The 17700-nt window shown below is 40.8% G+C and overlaps 1 protein-coding gene across 1 annotated transcript in view; it reads left to right on the top strand.

Moving 5' to 3' along the window:
- The first annotated feature begins 5681 nt into the window (after positions 1-5681).
- LOC110492831 (melanopsin-A-like) overlaps positions 5682-17700 on the top strand; it is a 45998-nt gene continuing 33979 nt past the window's right edge. Inside the window, exons 1-2 of the mRNA XM_090201637.1 lie at positions 5682-5801; positions 5997-6144. Of these exons, the coding sequence (XP_090057763.1) occupies positions 6022-6144 (123 nt within the window). The 5' untranslated portion in view covers positions 5682-5801; positions 5997-6021. The remainder of the gene's footprint in view (positions 5802-5996; positions 6145-17700) is intronic.

The following is a 17700-nucleotide window of genomic DNA, read 5'->3' as shown; positions in this document are numbered from 1 at the left end:
ATAATGCTAAGCGCTAGCTAGCCTATGCTTTTGCTAACGCTAGTTAGCCCTGCTATGTTTAGCCTGGTTTAGCTGTTCATGCATTTTACTGTTAACTTTGCACTAATAGCTGGGGTCATTCATTGTAAATTGTAATATATAGCTTTGAGTATCATATGTAATTACACTACTATAGTGGGTATTCTGGGATGTGTTGGACAAATTTGCAATTTGGTGATTTTTACATACCAGGTATGTCAATTGTACTATTATTTTTGAATAGCTGTAGTTATGTATTGGTTTAATGGAATGGGGAACTGTTTTTAAACTATTTATTTTTGTATGGATATTGAGAATGAATGATACTGTTGACCCTGATAGTTGACCCTGTTGCAACTTTTAAATGTGTTTTATTAAATTAAACTGAGAGAAGACCAAAACCAATTTCTCTGTCCCATTATTTTTCCTGTTTTACAGGAACACTATTTTTTTTCTCGGTATTATGCCTGAGGCCTGTAACACAAGCTGGCAACATGCATCAAACGTCATCAGGTTTGCTGCTTGATTATGAGCTAGTTAGCTAGCTAACGTTAGCTAGTAGGGATCAAACATGTCTTCAGGTGCAACGTTAGCTATGCAAATCTTCCTCTCACATTACACATTAATGAGAGGCTAGTTTAGTTAGTTACATCACAGTATCATAGCCTAGTATCATAGCGGCATACCCTATAAAACAACGACGTGTAACTAGCCAGCTGACCTAGCTATCTATAAAGAAAATGTATCGACTTACCAACAACACAGCAGTCTCAGGTTTGATGGTTGACAGACCAAGTAGAAGCTAGTCGGATGTAATCCATTCCTGGCCATCTGGCAATATTGTCCTATTTACCGAGTGAAATGTACATGTACACCCTTATGCAGACTTGACAACAAAGGTCCACATGGCAGCTGGCGGTGGGTTTTGTTTCTATGATAGCCCAAATCACAGGGAGTTGGGCTATGTGTTGTCAACGTGTAATTGGGCATCATTGGCAAAAGTGTAAATGCAAGTGATCCATAAACAACTCTCCAGTAAGCTGTGACGAACTCACTTACAAAAATCTGGTTTTGGACGAGACTGACTTTATGATCAAAATGAAACTATTTTCACTTTAGACCATTTTAACACTAGAATGAATGTTGTGACTCTTATCGGTGCCACATAGGCTTTTTGAAACCAGAGAAGTTGGTTCTAATGGGCAGTTGACCTTTAACACATAAGCGCTAACACAGCTGATTCAGATATAATCAATCACAATCTATCATGATCCTTGTTCTGGGCCTTGATTACCTGAATCGGGTGTTGGAACTAAAACCTGCACAGTCAGAGTTGGAGACCTACATTATGACCTAGTCACTGTAATATGTTTTCTATGGGTTCTGTTTCTATGGTAGCCCAACTCCCAGAGTGGGTTCCCCATGGACGTCAGAGATCAGAGGGGCCATTGCTTTTGTTGGTAATTGTTTTATTTCCCTCGTCTGCTTTATTTGTATTTACATATTTAGAATTGTCGTATTTATTCCTCATGTATGTTTTGGTTTACATATTAATTCACCAATTATGGCATTGTGTTGTGTGACAAAACTGCACAATTTAGTGTGGCCTTTTATTGTCCCCAGCGCAAGGTGCACCTGTGCAATGATCATGCTGTTTAATCAGCTTCTTGATATGCCACACCTGTCAGGTGGATAGATTATCTTGGCAAAGGAGAACTGCTCACTAACAGGGATATAAACAAATTTGTGTACAAAATATGAGGGAAAAAAGCTTTTTGTGCATATGGAACATTTCTGGGATATTATATTTCAGCTCATGAAACATGGGACCAACAGTTTACATGTTGCGTTTATATTTTTGTTCAGTATAGTATACTGTAACCCCCTTTAAACGAGAAAAGATCATTAAAGAACCATTCATTCTGACTCCTGCCTATGTCTGTAACCTGGTCGGAGAGCATTTCATAGGATTTGGTATGTAAATATGACCCTCTATTTAGTATGATAAATTACATTACATTAGGTTACATTATGAATGGAATAGTGGTCGCACAATATCATCTGAATTATAGGATGTGTAGTATTATATATCATACCTGGTCGTATAATAGAATACAAATTGAATATGATAAGGGCTAGGCGTCCCGTCAGCAGGATACCTGTTGACAACTTCCGGTGAAATTGGAGGCCCCGCAATTCAAATAAATAATCATAAAGATTATGATTATTTAAACATCTAGGTACATACAAGTGTCTTATATCGGTTAAAAGCTTAAATTCTTGTTAATCTAACTGCATTGTCTGATTTACAATAGGATTTACAGTGAAAGCTTGCCATGCGACTGTTTTGAGGACGGCGCCCCACATCAAAATATTTTTCAACCAGCATGTAAAATCACAAATAGCGATTAAATATTCACTTACTTTTTGCAAATCTTCCTCTGATTTGTAATCCCAAGGGTCACAGCTACAACATGCATGGTTGTTTTGTTAGATAACATCCTTATTTATATCCCAAAAAGTCTGTTTAGTTGGCGCCATCGATTTGAGTAATCCACTCGTTCAACATGCAGAGAAAGGATTCCAAAAAGATACCGCTAAACTTCGTTAAAACAAGTCAAAATACATTTCTATTTAAATCCTCAGGTACCCTAAAATGTAATTAAACTATAATATTTCATACAGAAAGAAGTATGTTCAATAGAAAAGCTAAATTAGCAATTACGCGTCCTCTGTCGCTCGCGCACAGACTGATTTCCAACTCTGACTCCCTGTCCCAAAACTAAAAATGATTCCTCGTTTGGGAAGAAACAAGCTTGAAATCTTGAACAAAGACTGTTGACATGCATAGGACCCATAGCTTTCCATTGAAAGAGCATGGGCGCTCCCCAAAAAATTCTGGTTGGTTTTTCTTTGGATTTTCTCCTACCATATCAATTGTGTAGTCTCATATAATATTTTAACATTTCTACAAACTTCAAAGTGTTTTCTATCCAATGGTATCAATTATATGCATATCCTGGCTTCTGGGCCTGAGTAACAGGCAGTTTACTTTGGGCACGTCAGTCAGATAGGAAGTGGAGAAAAATAGACCCTAGCCTGAAGAAAGTGTATCATACATCTTGGAGGATGTATAGTATTGGACGTTATACATCTTTCTCTGAGACCAGGTAGCTTGTTGCGTAGCAACAACAAAGGAGAATTTGGAGAGAACATTGGTGGTCAGGAGAAATAATGACAAAGGTTAGAAAAATGTCCGTAGCAGGTTATGCAAATTCGTTACGGTTAGAATTAGAGTTTGGGGAAGGGTTAGCTGAAATGCTAATTGTCAACTCCAGGTGATGCATCTCAGTGTGTGTGTTCATTCATCTGTGAATGTCTGAGATGTGACTAGTCTTCTGAGTAAATATGCCTATATATCAGTCTCAGTTGTTTTTAACTTCCAGGAAGTTCTGTAGGTCAATCAGTCTCATGACAGAGGGTTCAGGGTAATGTTTATCAGCTGCTTAGCGCTGACCGCAGTCCATTGTGTGTGTGTGTGTGTGTGTGTGTGTGTGTGTGTGTGTGTGTGTGTGTGTGTGTGTGTGTGTGTGTGTGTGTGTGTGTGTGTGTGTGTGTGTGTGTGTGTGTGTGTGTGTGTGTGTGTGTGTGTGTGTGCGTGTGTGTGTGTGTCTGTCTGTCTGCGTGTGTGTGTGCGTGCATGCGTGCGTGCGTGCGTGTGTGTGTGCGTGTCTGTGTGAGTGTCTGTGTGAGTGTGTGTGTGAAATGTGCTGTATACTGTAAGAGGATCAGGTCTGGGTCCGGGGGTCTGACAAAACAACAGAGCCATTAACAACAACACTAATCTATCTACCAACTACAACACACGCCTGCGTTACCGATTGCTGTAGTCTCTGTTATACATACCGTACACTCGCTCACTCACACACAGAGCACACACACACACACAGCACACATACTGGAGAAAGGTTCAGACAACGGGAACACGTACACATCCATACATCATACAATGTAAAAGTGTGCTGGTAGATACCCACAGACTTCCAGTTATTGTGTTAAAGCTAGTTAGCGCTCACGAAACTACCTCCAACTTTCTTCATACTGAACACATAGACATAAACATGGTATCAACACGTTCATCTGTCTCCGGGGAAGTAGATGAAGGGCTTCATTGGCAAAATCCTGAAGTATCTCTTTAATGAGGTTTACACAAGCGTTTGAGTTCCATATGCTAATGTCTGGATTTGTAAATAATACACATCCTAACATTGTATCTCAATGTCGGCATATGTTAATAATTATGTGAAATTTAGATTAGAATATGTAATGTGCAGAAATATACAAGGGAAATTATAATTTGCAGTGTACAAATTTAACATGATGAACAGGAATTATGTTTCCTCTCACGGGTGGCCAAAAATAACTAATTGATAGCTACGCCCCTAATAGGCCACTCTTCCTGAATATAACATATGACATAGCATAACATACAAATAATAAAAAAACGCAGTTGCTGGGTCAACCCAACTGATGGTTAAAAAAACTACTGATTGTTAAATGAACAACAACTGATAGTGAAATGAACCCATGTTTGGCTCATCCAAAAAGCCTGGCTCGGTCAAAATAACCTGGCCTGTGTTCAGTCCACTGTTTAGCCAGCACTGGGTTACCAATTAATCCAAATTGGGTTGTTTTTAGCCCATCATTTTTTAGAGTGTAGGGTCTGTGGTTTGCTTGTGTTTTCCACAGACTCCCTACAGAGACAGAGGGAGGGAGGAGAGGGGTGGAGGAGGGAGACTAGTATTATTTATAATTGTGATTACTATTCCTTTCCCTCACAATTACTCTAGTTTAATTTAACTGACAGAGACAGCGGGGGGGGGGGGGGGGGGGGGGGGGGGGAGATTAAATTAATCACCACATTCTGTATCAGTGAATCACAAAACACCTCCTAGCCCATACCAACTCGCTCAGGGGGCCCTCTGTTGTCACCTGTTGCTGACCAACATCAGAGTCAGAGAGTAGCGATTCGGGACACACTGGTGGTTTGAATGATGTAATTCAAGTTTCACTTCTAAATAGGAATAAAACGTCATGAAATTCAAATGAACAAATCCCCCCTGTCGTTTTACAATATATACACCTCAGTAACAGTTTAACATTTCATTTGGGAGGTATTTCATATTTGACATAAATCAAGTCTCAAAATCTGACATATACATGTGGCGTATAATTAGGGATGCTTAAATTGTGCTAACTGCCTGCCTTATGGCAGGGTTTCCCAACTCGGGGCCCAGGGGTGGTTTCATTTGGCCCCAAGTTTTCTGAGCAAAAATTAAACACAATTTATTTTTATTTTTTATTGTTGGACATAAAAGACTGTAAAAACACCAGGAAATCAGCTCCAAGTGATTTTAACTTAATAAATATGTTCCCAAGTATTCCCACACGTAATCGAGAGACACATGATAATATACAAATGTAAGCAAGGTTTGAAATTATTATGTTTTAGTCAAATATTATATGTGTTTGGGCTTCTAGCGGTCAATTTGCAGTCTACAAATTATTTGTAATTTTGGATCCGGCCCCCCACCATCCACCGCAACAAAAAAAAATCGTCCCTCAGCTGAATCTAGTTAATTATCCCTGCCTTATGGGATTCCACTTCGCAGTTGGCTGGATAGAAGGGGCCATCGGAGGGTCTAGTCCTGACTCTCTACATCATTTTCACATTTTCACAGCTTTGGGAAACTTCTTCACATGGCGGAGGCGCACGTGAACGTGTAAACAGAGAGGGGGAGAGGGTGAAAGAGAGTGAGAGAGCGTTAGTGAGTGAATGTGAATGCTTTCTCACTCCCTGGTCTCAGTCTGTTCTGTGTGTATGGGAGACAGGGTCGTGATGCTGTGGCTAGAGGACTGAAGCAGAGCACTCTACTACTAACGGGGTTTCCCTCCTCCCTTTCTGTCTCTATCTCTAGATTTTGACTGACACACTTGGCAAGAATGAGCTCGCGCTCGCCAGTCAAGGCGGACAGCATCCCCACGCAAGACCCGTCTCTCGCGCCTTGGAACATCAGCTCTGTAAGCGCGCATCGCCTGATGGAGCTTCCGCCCGCGTCCACCTCAGTAAGTTAACGGCAGACACTCCTTTGGCTGGATGACTGTTCAGTGATTTATTTCATCTAAGTTCTTCATCGTTTCTTTGGTTATTCTCTTTTAGGAGACCTGTCACTTGCCTAGCCCACATACATCAAATCCACGGGAGCCAAAATAGAGGGGTTGATGCGGGATGCCCCGTTCTCTGGGTGCACCGCTTTCCCGCTTGTATGTGGTGCGTTACAGTGTGTCCAATGGGCAGCTCTGGAGATTGGCTAATTTATAGTTTTTTTGTTCATCTTCTATTTGTTTATTTTACACGGGTGATGGTTATATGTGGAACTATCGTGATTTAAATAATCATTTGAGCCATTCAATGGTTCTTAGCAGTTCTTAAAAGGGATGTATTTTCTATTTTAGTGATAATTCAAACGTTGGGTCGGGGTGGGTCAGTCGAATATTTAGGGTGGTGCTCGGCTCTTTTTGTGAGTGTTATTCCAGTTTATCTAATCGGATGTGTCATGCCATTACATGATAAATGTGACAATGGCCAGTTGTGGTGTCTTGTAAATACCTCAGGTATAGCCTTGTGCCAATGAACAACATAATAATAACGCCTAAGTAATGTTAACAATAGATTATGGCTAACCCCCCCCCCAAAAAAACCTGTATTGTTCCTCAAAAGGATCTACAAAGAACTTTGAGATTTATAGCACGCGTTTTTTAACATAATCATTCAAGTGATTCAATCAACTAGATAAATACTTAAGTTAAATGTATTGGCTTACCAAATAACATGCAGACAATTCATGACATTTATGCAAGTAGCCTATGTTTTGTTTTGTGAATGGCTCCAGCTTGACCCACATCTGGCAATCTTCATTCAGCTCCGCACCTGAATGAATGAACACCAGAGAGAGAGAGAGAGAGAGAGAGAGAGAGAGAGAGAGAGAGAGAGAGAGAGAGAGAGAGAAAAAAAAAGTGATGCCAGGAATCAGAGCCTAGGAATTATCCACGAGCGCCCCATAGGCCAATATACGCTCAACAAAATGCTGGGTAAATAGTGGACAGAACACACACTGGGTTATTTTAAACTTTTTTAAACTAGGCAAGTCAGTTAAGAACAAATTATTATTTACAATGACAGCGTACCAAGGAACAGCTGCCTTGTTCAGGGGCAGAATGACAGATTTTTACCTTGTCAACTCTGGGATTCAATCCAGCAACCTTTCGGTTACTGGCCCAACGCTCTAACCACTAAGCTACCTGCCGCCCCCTTAGTTGGGTTACTGATCCACCGGGTCAGATCAGAAGACCGGCGGTGTGGCTTAGTATAGGTTTGGCTTTTAGATTGTAATTCCGGTTCACCTGTTCTGTTGTATTGGCAACACATGTTAAGATTGAGAAGAGACACTTTTGTAGCTTAATGAGGATTACTCAAGTTAAGTTTCTCAATGACCAATCTGTGTTTTACAAATGATGCACATACACTACCGTTCAAAAGTTTGGGGTCACTTAGAAATGTCCTTGTTTTTGAAAGAAAATAACTTTTTTGTCCTTCAAATAACATCAAGTTGATCAGATACAGTGTAGACATTGTTAATGTTGTAAATGACAACTGGCAGCTTCATTAAATAGTACACAAAAAATAGCAGTCTCAACGTCAACAGTGAAGAGGCGACTCCGGGATGCTGGCCTTCTAGGCAGAGTTCCTCTGTCCAGTGTCTGTGTTCTTTAGCCCATCTTAATCTTTTATTTTTATTGGCCAGTCTGAGATATGTTTTTTTCTTTGCAACTCTGCCTAGAAGGCCAGCATCCCGGAGTCGCCTCTTCACTGTTGACGTTAATAAGACTGGTGTTTTGCGGGTACTATTTAATGAAGCTGCCAGTTGAGGACTTGTGAGGCGTCTGTTTCTCAAACTAGACACTCTAATGTACTTGTCCTCTTGCTCAGTTGTGCACCGGGGCCTCCCACTCCTCTTTCTATTCTGGTTAGAGACAGTTTGCGCTGTTCTGTGAAGGGAGTAGTACACAGCGTTGTACGAGATCTTCAGTTTCTTGGCAATTTCTCGCATGGAATAGCCTTCATTTCTCAGAACAAGAATAGACTGATGAGTTTCAAAAGAAAGTGCTTCGATTTTGGCCATTTTGAGCCTTTAATCAAGCCCACAAATTCTGATGCTCCAGATCCTCAACTAGTCTAAAGAAGGACAGTTTTATTGTTTCTTTAATCAGAACAAAAGTTTTCAGCTGTGCTAACATAATTGCAAAATAGTTTTCTAATGATCAATTAGCCTTTTAAAATGATAAACTTGGATTAGCTAATACAACATGCCATTGGAACACAGGACTGATGGTTGCTGATAATGGGCCTCTGTACGCCTATGTAGATATTCTTCAAAATAATCAGCCTTTCCAGCTACAATAGTAATTTACAACATTAACAATGTCTACACTGTATTTCTGATCAATTTGATGTTATTTTAATGGGCAAAAAATGTGCTTTTCTTTCAAAAATAAGGACATTTCTAAGTGATCACAAACTTTTGAACGGTAGTGTATAATCAATCAATAATGAACCAAATGAATTATATTATATGCTACTTAACGTAGAGAGGTGGTGCTTTCCCTGTACAGTCTGGTCCACTATTGACAGTGTGTGTGTGCCTATGTGCGAAACCTGTGTTTGTACCCAAAAACAAACAGCAAAATGACCTTAACAAAATCTATTAATCAACATCTCATGGAACGGTGGGGACTGTGAGGGGACACGCATACAAACACAATCGCACACTCTAATACAAACATATTTTTGAGTGGTATTGTTTGAATGCCGTTGTGTTCTGAATTTCTGTGACTGCCTTTGTCTATCAGTGTGTCAGTGTTTTGTGGACCCCAGGGAGAGTAGTTACTGCTTCTGCAAAAGCTAATAGAAATCCTGATAAACCAAATACAATGAAAAGGCCTGCGGATGAGTTCTTTATTGATGTACTGTAATACAATACAAGAACACTCATCTATCTACCAACTTCTACATAGTTAGTATGGACATGGCCTATAAACAGTCAGGGTTATGGGTTAATCCAGGTAATGCAGTCAGGGTCAGGTTTAAAACATGTTGTTTTTCATTTCATCAAATCAAATCAAATTGTATTGGTCACATACACATGGCTGTACGAGTGTAGCGAAATGCTTGTGCTTCTAGTTCTGACAGTGCAGTAATATCTAACAAGTAATCTAACAATTTCACAACGACTACCTTATACACACAAATGTAAAGGGATGAATAAGAATATGTACATATAAATATATGGATGAGCGATGGCCGTGCGGCATAGGCAAGATGCAGTAGATGGTATAGAGTACAGGATATACAGTGGGGCAAAAAAATATTTAGTCAGCCACCAATTGTGTAAATTCTCCCACTTAAAAAGATGAGAGAGGCCTGTAATTTTCATCATAGGTACACTTCAACTATGACAGACAAAATGAGAAAAAAAATCCAGAAAATCACATTGTAGGATTTTTAATGAATTTATTTGCACCAGAAACAAAATTGTAGACCTGCACCAGGCTGGGAAGACTGAATCTGCAATAGGTAAGCAGCTTGGTTTGAAGAAATCAACTGTGGGAGCAATTATTGGGAAATGGAAGACATACAAGGGCCCCAGTGTTGAGGATTAGCAGGGTGGAGATGTTGTTTCCTACCTTCAACACTTAGGGGCAGCCCGTCAGAAAGTCCAGGATCCAGTTGCACAGGGTGGGGTCGAGACCCAGGGTCGCGAGCTTAATGACGAGTTTGGAGAGTACTATGGTGTTAAATGCTGAGCTGTAGTCAATGAACAGCATTCTTACATAGGTATTACTCTTGTCCAGTTGGGCTAGGGCAGTGTGCAGTGTGATGGCGTCAGTGGACCTATTGGGGCGGGATGCAAATTGAAGTGGGTCTAGGGTATCAGGTGGGATGTAGGTGATATGATCCTTGACTAGTCTGTCAAAGCACTTCATGATGAAAGAACTGATAGTCATTTAGTTCAGTTACCTTAGCCTTCTTGGGAACAAGAACAATGGTGGCCATCTTGATGTGGGGACAGCAGAGTTGGAAAGGAATTTATTGAATATGTCCGTAAACACATCAGCCAGCTGGTCTGCATATGCTCTGAGGACGCGGCTAGGGATGCCATCTGGGCCCTGCGAGGGTTAACACGTTTAAAGGTTTTACTCACGTTGACCATGGAGAAGGAGAGCCCACAGTCTTTGGTAGCGGGCCATGTCAGTGGCACTGTATTGTTCTCAAAGCGAGCAAAGAAATTGTTTAATTTGTCTGAGGGCAATACTTCGATGTCCGCGACGGGGCTGGTTTTCTTTTTGTAATCCATGATTGACTGTAGACCCTGCCACATACGTCTCGTGTTTGAGCCATGGAATTGCGACTCTACTTTGTCTCTATACTATCGCTTTGCTTGTTTGATTGCCTTACAGAGGGAATAGCTGAACTGTTTGTATTCGGTCATGTTTCCAGTTGCCTTGCCATGATTAAATGCGGTGGTTCGCGTTTTCAGTTTTGCGCGAATGCTGTCATCAATCTACGGTTTCTGTTTAGGAAAGGTTTTAATTGTCACAGTGGGTACGACATCTCCGATGCACTTGCTAATAAACTCGCTCACCAAGTCAGCGTATACATTAATGTTATTGTCTGAGGCTATCCGGAACATATCTCAGTCCATGTGATTGAAGCAATCTTGAAGCATGGAATCCCACTGGTCAGACCAGCTTTGGATAGACCTGAGCACGGGCGTTTCCTGTTTTAGTTTTTGTCTATAGCTGGGAGTAACAAAATGGAGTCATGGTCAGATTTGCCGAAGGCAGGGCTTTGTATACATCGTAGAAGATAGAATACCAATGATCCAGAATGCTACCAGCTCATGTCTCGCAGTCGATATTCTGACAGAATTTAGGAAGTCTTGTTCTTAGGTTAGCTTTGTTAAAATCCCCAGCTATAATAAATGCAGCCTCAGGCTGTATGGTTTCCAGTTTTCATAGTTGTTTCGATGCGACGGGTGCAGATTGGGTTGTCAGCAGTGGTCCCTCACAGTCAGACCCAATATGGTGGAAGTGTTGGTCTGTGATCCACTCCAAACTGTCAATGAATGAAAAATGTGTCGATATTTCAAGAAAACATTGTCATTACACATAACCATACCACAAGGAAGCTACTCTACATGCTTCATTCATGATGAGAAAACTAACTGGAACTAAGTTAGCTAGCTAGCCAAGTTGCTAGTTAGTTAGCTAGCTAGTTCTCTTATATTAACCAGTAATACAAAACATGCCTAACTGTTTGAAAACGTTGGCTGTCACATTGAGGCTTGATAGAGTATAAAAAAAATCCCTGAAGAGAAGGCACTATTGTTATTTATTGGCTAGCTAGGCTACTAGTTCACTTTTATCCCCCTATGAAGCCTAGTTAGCTGGCTATCCCTACTGGCCAAATTAGCTAATGTTCTTGATTCTAGTTACTCAGATAAATAAAACATCTCAATAAGCTAATCACTTTAGCTTTAACTTCTTTGAGGTATTTTACTTCTTTGTTTCTCCAGTTGTCAGGTCAACCACACCGTTTACATAGTTGGCAGTTGGAACTCCGCAGCAAAAATGTCATTATTGTTGCTAGGCTACCAGTTGCAGTGCTTTTAGCTTGTGGTTTGTGCAAGTCCTTTATACAAAATACAAAAATACAAAAATTATAGTGTCTGAAAGAATGAAATGGAGTGAATATTTGTCAAATTATTTATTTACCTTTATTTAACCAGGTAGGCAAGTTGAGAACAAGTTCTCATTTAAATTATTGAGCATATCCCCAAAACTCAAATAACTTATTTAGCATATCAAATCAAATCAAATTGAATATTTCACATACGCCGAATACAACAGGTGTAAACCTTACAGTGAAATGCTTACAAGCCCTTAACCAACAATGCAGTTTTAAGAAAAATAAGTGTTAAGTGAAACATAGATAAGTAAAACATTTAAAATAACAGTAACAAATAATTAAACAGCAGCAGTAAAATATCAATAGCGAGACTATATACAGGGGGTACCGGTACAGAGTCAATGTGGAGACTATACACAGGGTACCGGTACAGAGTCAATGTGGAGACTATATACAAGGTACCGGTACAGAGTCAATGTGGAGACTATATACAGGGGGAACCGGTACAGAGTCAATGTGCGGGGGCACTGGTTATTCGAGGTAATTGAGGTAATATGTACATGCAGGTAGAGTTAAAGTGACTATGCATAGACAATAAACCGAGAGTAGCAGCAGCGTAAAAGATGCATATCAAGATCCTATGTAGGTGTACTGTCAATATTTGTAAAATAAGATGTCTACATAGGCCTACAGTATCTCAGGATATCTAATGAGTCAATATCCAGCTACACCAAGTATCATATCCAGAGGGAATCGAAAAATGATTTGTGCATATTTGTCCAATTATTGAGCATGTGCTGAAAATTCTGAAATGCATCAGAAATCGTCCTTATTTTCAGCATATCAAAAAGCATATCAAGATCCGGAAATGGACCTCAGCCAAGAGAAGCATTTCTAGAATCCATATCGCTCAATATCTTGAATGTGCTGAGAAAACACAGATACGTGATGTATACAGTAAGCATTTGTCAACCTGAAGAGAGACAATAGGATGATGCATGTCTCAGGATATCGAATGAGTTCATATCCAGCCATAGGAAATGTCCGTATGTGATATTCGGAGTAATCCCAATATCATATATGTCCAAAAGACCCATATTGATTCAGAATTTGTCAAGATATGGTGCATATCCATAAAAACTCTAAATATGCATTGCAAATGTTCTGTATCCTCTAGAATATAAAAAACATGTCAAGTAAATATATCCCCTTATATGGACCCTTTTCGCCCAGTGGGTGTTACAACACATCATGTAAAGTTCCAAAACATTTCAGTCTCAATACTCCATCAATGCTTCATCAATGCATTTTCACTTTTGGATAAATAGCGGGCCTAATTTCAACTTCCTGATACTCATGCCAAGAATATAAGATATGCATTTTATTAGTAGATTTGGATAGAAAACACTCTGAAGTTTCTAAAACTGTTTGAATCATGTCTGTGAGTATAACAGAACTTATGTAGCAGGCAAAACCCCGAGGACTAACCGTTCAGATTTTTTTTAGATCTCTGTCTATTCATTGAGGTCTCATTGGGAAACAATATTTCTTAGGAACTTGTTTTCAGTTCCTACCGCTTCCACTGGATGTCACCAGTCTTTGGAATTTGGTTGAGGTTATTCCTTTGTGCAATGAAGAAGTATGGCCATCTAGGAACTGCGTAACACTGTTGAGAGTTGCGCAAGACTTGAAATGTAGCTTGGTTTGTTGTCTTCCTGTATTGAACATAGATAGACCCGTCTTCAACTTGATTGATTATTAACGTTTAAAAATACCTAAAGTTGTATTACAAAAGTAGTTTGAAGTGTGTTGGCAAAGTTTACAGGCAACTTTTGTAATATTTTGTAGTGACGTTGCGCAATTTGGAAGCTGTTTTTTTCTGGACGGAATTAATCAAACAAAAGGACCAATTGTGATGATTATGGGACATATTGGAGTGCCAACAAAATAAGCTCGTCAAAGGCATGTTTTATATTTTATTTCTGCGTTTTGTGTAGCGCCTGCAGGGTTGAAACATGCTCCTCTCTTTGTTTACTGTTGTGCTATCATCAGATAATAGCTTCTTATGCTTTCGCCGAACAGCCTTTTTAAAATCTGACATGTTGGCTGGATTCACAACGAGTCTAGCTTTAATTTAGTATCTTACATGTGTGATTTAATGAAAGTTAGATTTTTATATCATTTTATTTGAATTTGCATTTTCCCTGGCTTTTGGCCAAGTGGGACGCAAGCGTCCCCTATACCATAAGAAGTTGGTTCCGTCTCCTTTGTGTTGGTGGCACCTCACTTACCAATAGCTTTGGTGTTAAAAAGTACTTACAAAATATGTGTGTGTGCGTTTTATTACACAAGCACACATACACGCATACAAACACACACATGCGGTTCACTGTGCGTTACTGACAGACTAAAGCACTGCCGCATACCTCGTCCCTCGAGCTACATTCACAGGTTGTGTGTGTGTGTGTGTGTGTGTGTGTGTGTGTGTGTGTGTGTGTGTGTGTGTGTGTGTGTGTGTGTGTGTGTGTGTGTGTTTGGCAACTTAACCTCAGGTTGATATTTGACATTCATCCAACAGACACAAACATTGGATTTTTGGAACAAAGAAATAAGCTGTACCCAAAGGAACATGACATTTACTTGTAAAAAATAAGGCTTTCAGTGACGCAAGAACCTTGACGGGTTAAGATTGGGTCATAACCCATGGGCGGTTAAGGTTAGGGTAGGTGTTAGGTAAAGGTTAAAGAGGTTGGAGATGCAACAGTGTGACAGTAGAGATTCAGGTCCATCAATCATCATCCTCTTCCTCCTTCCTGCTCTACTTCCTGCTCCTCTTGTTCCTCCCTTTGTCTAAGCCAATTAGCATTTTGGCAGCTCACACACTAACATTTACTACCTGCTGACAAGGAAAAACATACATGCATGCATTCACAGTGCACACAGACACAGGCATTCTCACATACACAAGGTTGGGGAGTAACTGATTACATGTAATCTGATTACAATTTTTTTTAACTTCAGTCAGTGAAATTACAAAAAATATTCTAATCAGATTACAGATACTTTTGAAAAACTAGATGATTTACATCTTGGATTACTTTCAAATTGAGAAAGGATGTTTGCAGAGGGACAACATTGACAGATTTCTGTTTTCTCAATGACATTCAAATCAGCAGTAAAAAAAGGTGCAAGTTTAAGTTTGTTCCACCACAAATTAGAGAGCACTATGATGACACACCAAATGATGACCACCACTCAGAGATCGCTATGATGACACACCAAATGATGACCACCACTCAGAGAGCACTATAATGACACACCAAATGATGACCACCACTCAGAGATCGCTATGATGACACACCAAATGATGACCACCACTCAGAGATCGCTATGATGACACACCAAATGATGACCACCACTCAGAGAGCACTATGATGACACACCAAATGATGACCACCACTCAGAGAGAACTATGATGACACACCAAATGATGACCACCACTCAGAGATCGCTATGATGACACACCAAATGATGACCACCACTCAGAGATCGCTATGATGACACACCAAATGATGACCACCACTCAGAGAGCACTATGATGACACACCAAATGATGACCACCACTCAGAGATCGCTATGATGACACACCAAATGATGACCACCACTCAGAGAGCACTATGATGACACACCAAATGATGACCACCACTCAGAGATCGCTATGATGACACACCAAATGATGACCACCACTCAGAGAGCACTATGATGACACACCAAATGATGACCACCACTCAGAGATCGCTATGATGACACACCAAATGATGACCACCACTCAGAGATCGCTATGATGACACACCAAATGATGACCACCACTCAGAGAGCACTATGATGACACACCAAATGATGACCACCACTCAGAGAGCACTATGATGACACACCAAATGATGACCACCACTCAGAGATCGCTATGATGACACACCAAATGATGACCACCACTCAGAGAGCACTATGATGACACACCAAATGATGACCACCACTCAGAGATCGCTATGATGACACACCAAATGATGACCACCACTCAGAGATCGCTATGATGACACACCAAATGATGACCACCACTCAGAGAGCACTATGATGACACACCAAATGATGACCACCACTCAGAGATCGCTATGATGACACACCAAATGATGACCACCACTCAGAGATCGCTATGATGACACACCAAATGATGACCACCACTCAGAGAGCACTATGATGACACACCAAATGATGACCACCACTCAGAGATCGCTATGATGACATACCAAATGATGACCACCACTCAGAGATCGCTATGATGACATACCAAATGATGACCACCACTCAGAGATCGCTATGATGACATACCAAATGATGACCACCACTCAGAGATCGCTATGATGACACACCAAATGATGACCACCACTCAGAGATCGCTATGATGACATACCAAATGATGACCACCACTCAGAGAGCACTATGATGACACACCAAATGATGACCACCACTCAGACATCGCTATGATGACACACCAAATGATGACCACCACTCAGAGAGCACTATAATGACACACCAAATGATGACCACCACTCAGAGATCGCTATGATGACACACCAAATGATGACCACCACTCAGAGATCGCTATGATGACACACCAAATGATGACCACCACTCAGAGAGCACTATGATGACACACCAAATGATGACCACCACTCAGAGAGCACTATGATGACACACCAAATGATGACCACCACTCAGAGATTGCTATGATGACACACCAAATGATGACCACCACTCAGAGATCGCTATGATGACACACCAAATGATGACCACCACTCAGAGAGCACTATGATGACACACCAAATGATGACCACCACTCAGAGATCGCTATGATGACACACCAAATGATGACCACCACTCAGAGAGCACTATGATGACACACCAAATGATGACCACCACTCAGAGATCGCTATGATGACACACCAAATGATGACCACCACTCAGAGAGCACTATGATGACACAGCAAATGATGACCACCACTCAGAGATCGCTATGATGACACACCAAATGATGACCACCACTCAGAGATCGCTATGATGACACACCAAATGATGACCACCACTCAGAGAGCACTATGATGACACACCAAATGATGACCACCACTCAGAGAGCACTATGATGACACACCAAATGATGACCACCACTCAGAGATCGCTATGATGACACACCAAATGATGACCACCACTCAGAGAGCACTATGATGACACACCAAATGATGACCACCACTCAGAGATCGCTATGATGACACACCAAATGATGACCGCCACTCAGAGATCGCTATGATGACACACCAAATGATGACCACCACTCAGAGAGCACTATGATGACACACCAAATGATGACCACCACTCAGAGATCGCTATGATGACACACCAAATGATGACCACCACTCAGAGATCGCTATGATGACACACCAAATGATGACCACCACTCAGAGAGCACTATGATGACACACCAAATGATGACCACCACTCAGAGATCGCTATGATGACATACCAAATGATGACCACCACTCAGAGTGCACTATGATGACACACCAAATGATGACCACCACTCAGAGATCGCTATGATGACATACCAAATGATGACCACCACTCAGAGATCGCTATGATGACACACCAAATGATGACCACCACTCAGAGATCGCTATGATGACATACCAAATGATGACCACCACTCAGAGATCGCTATGATGACACACCAAATGATGACCACCACTCAGAGATCGCTATGATGACATACCAAATGATGACCACCACTCAGAGAGCACTATGATGACACACCAAATGATGAC

The sequence above is a fragment of the Oncorhynchus mykiss genome, chromosome 16 (genome assembly GCF_057628025.1).
Source record: "Oncorhynchus mykiss isolate SJ-2025 chromosome 16, ASM5762802v1, whole genome shotgun sequence".
NCBI classification, from domain to species: domain Eukaryota; kingdom Metazoa; phylum Chordata; class Actinopteri; order Salmoniformes; family Salmonidae; genus Oncorhynchus; species Oncorhynchus mykiss.
The sequence above is the reverse complement of the archived record's forward strand: the minus strand, read 5'-3'. Positions and strand labels throughout refer to the sequence as shown.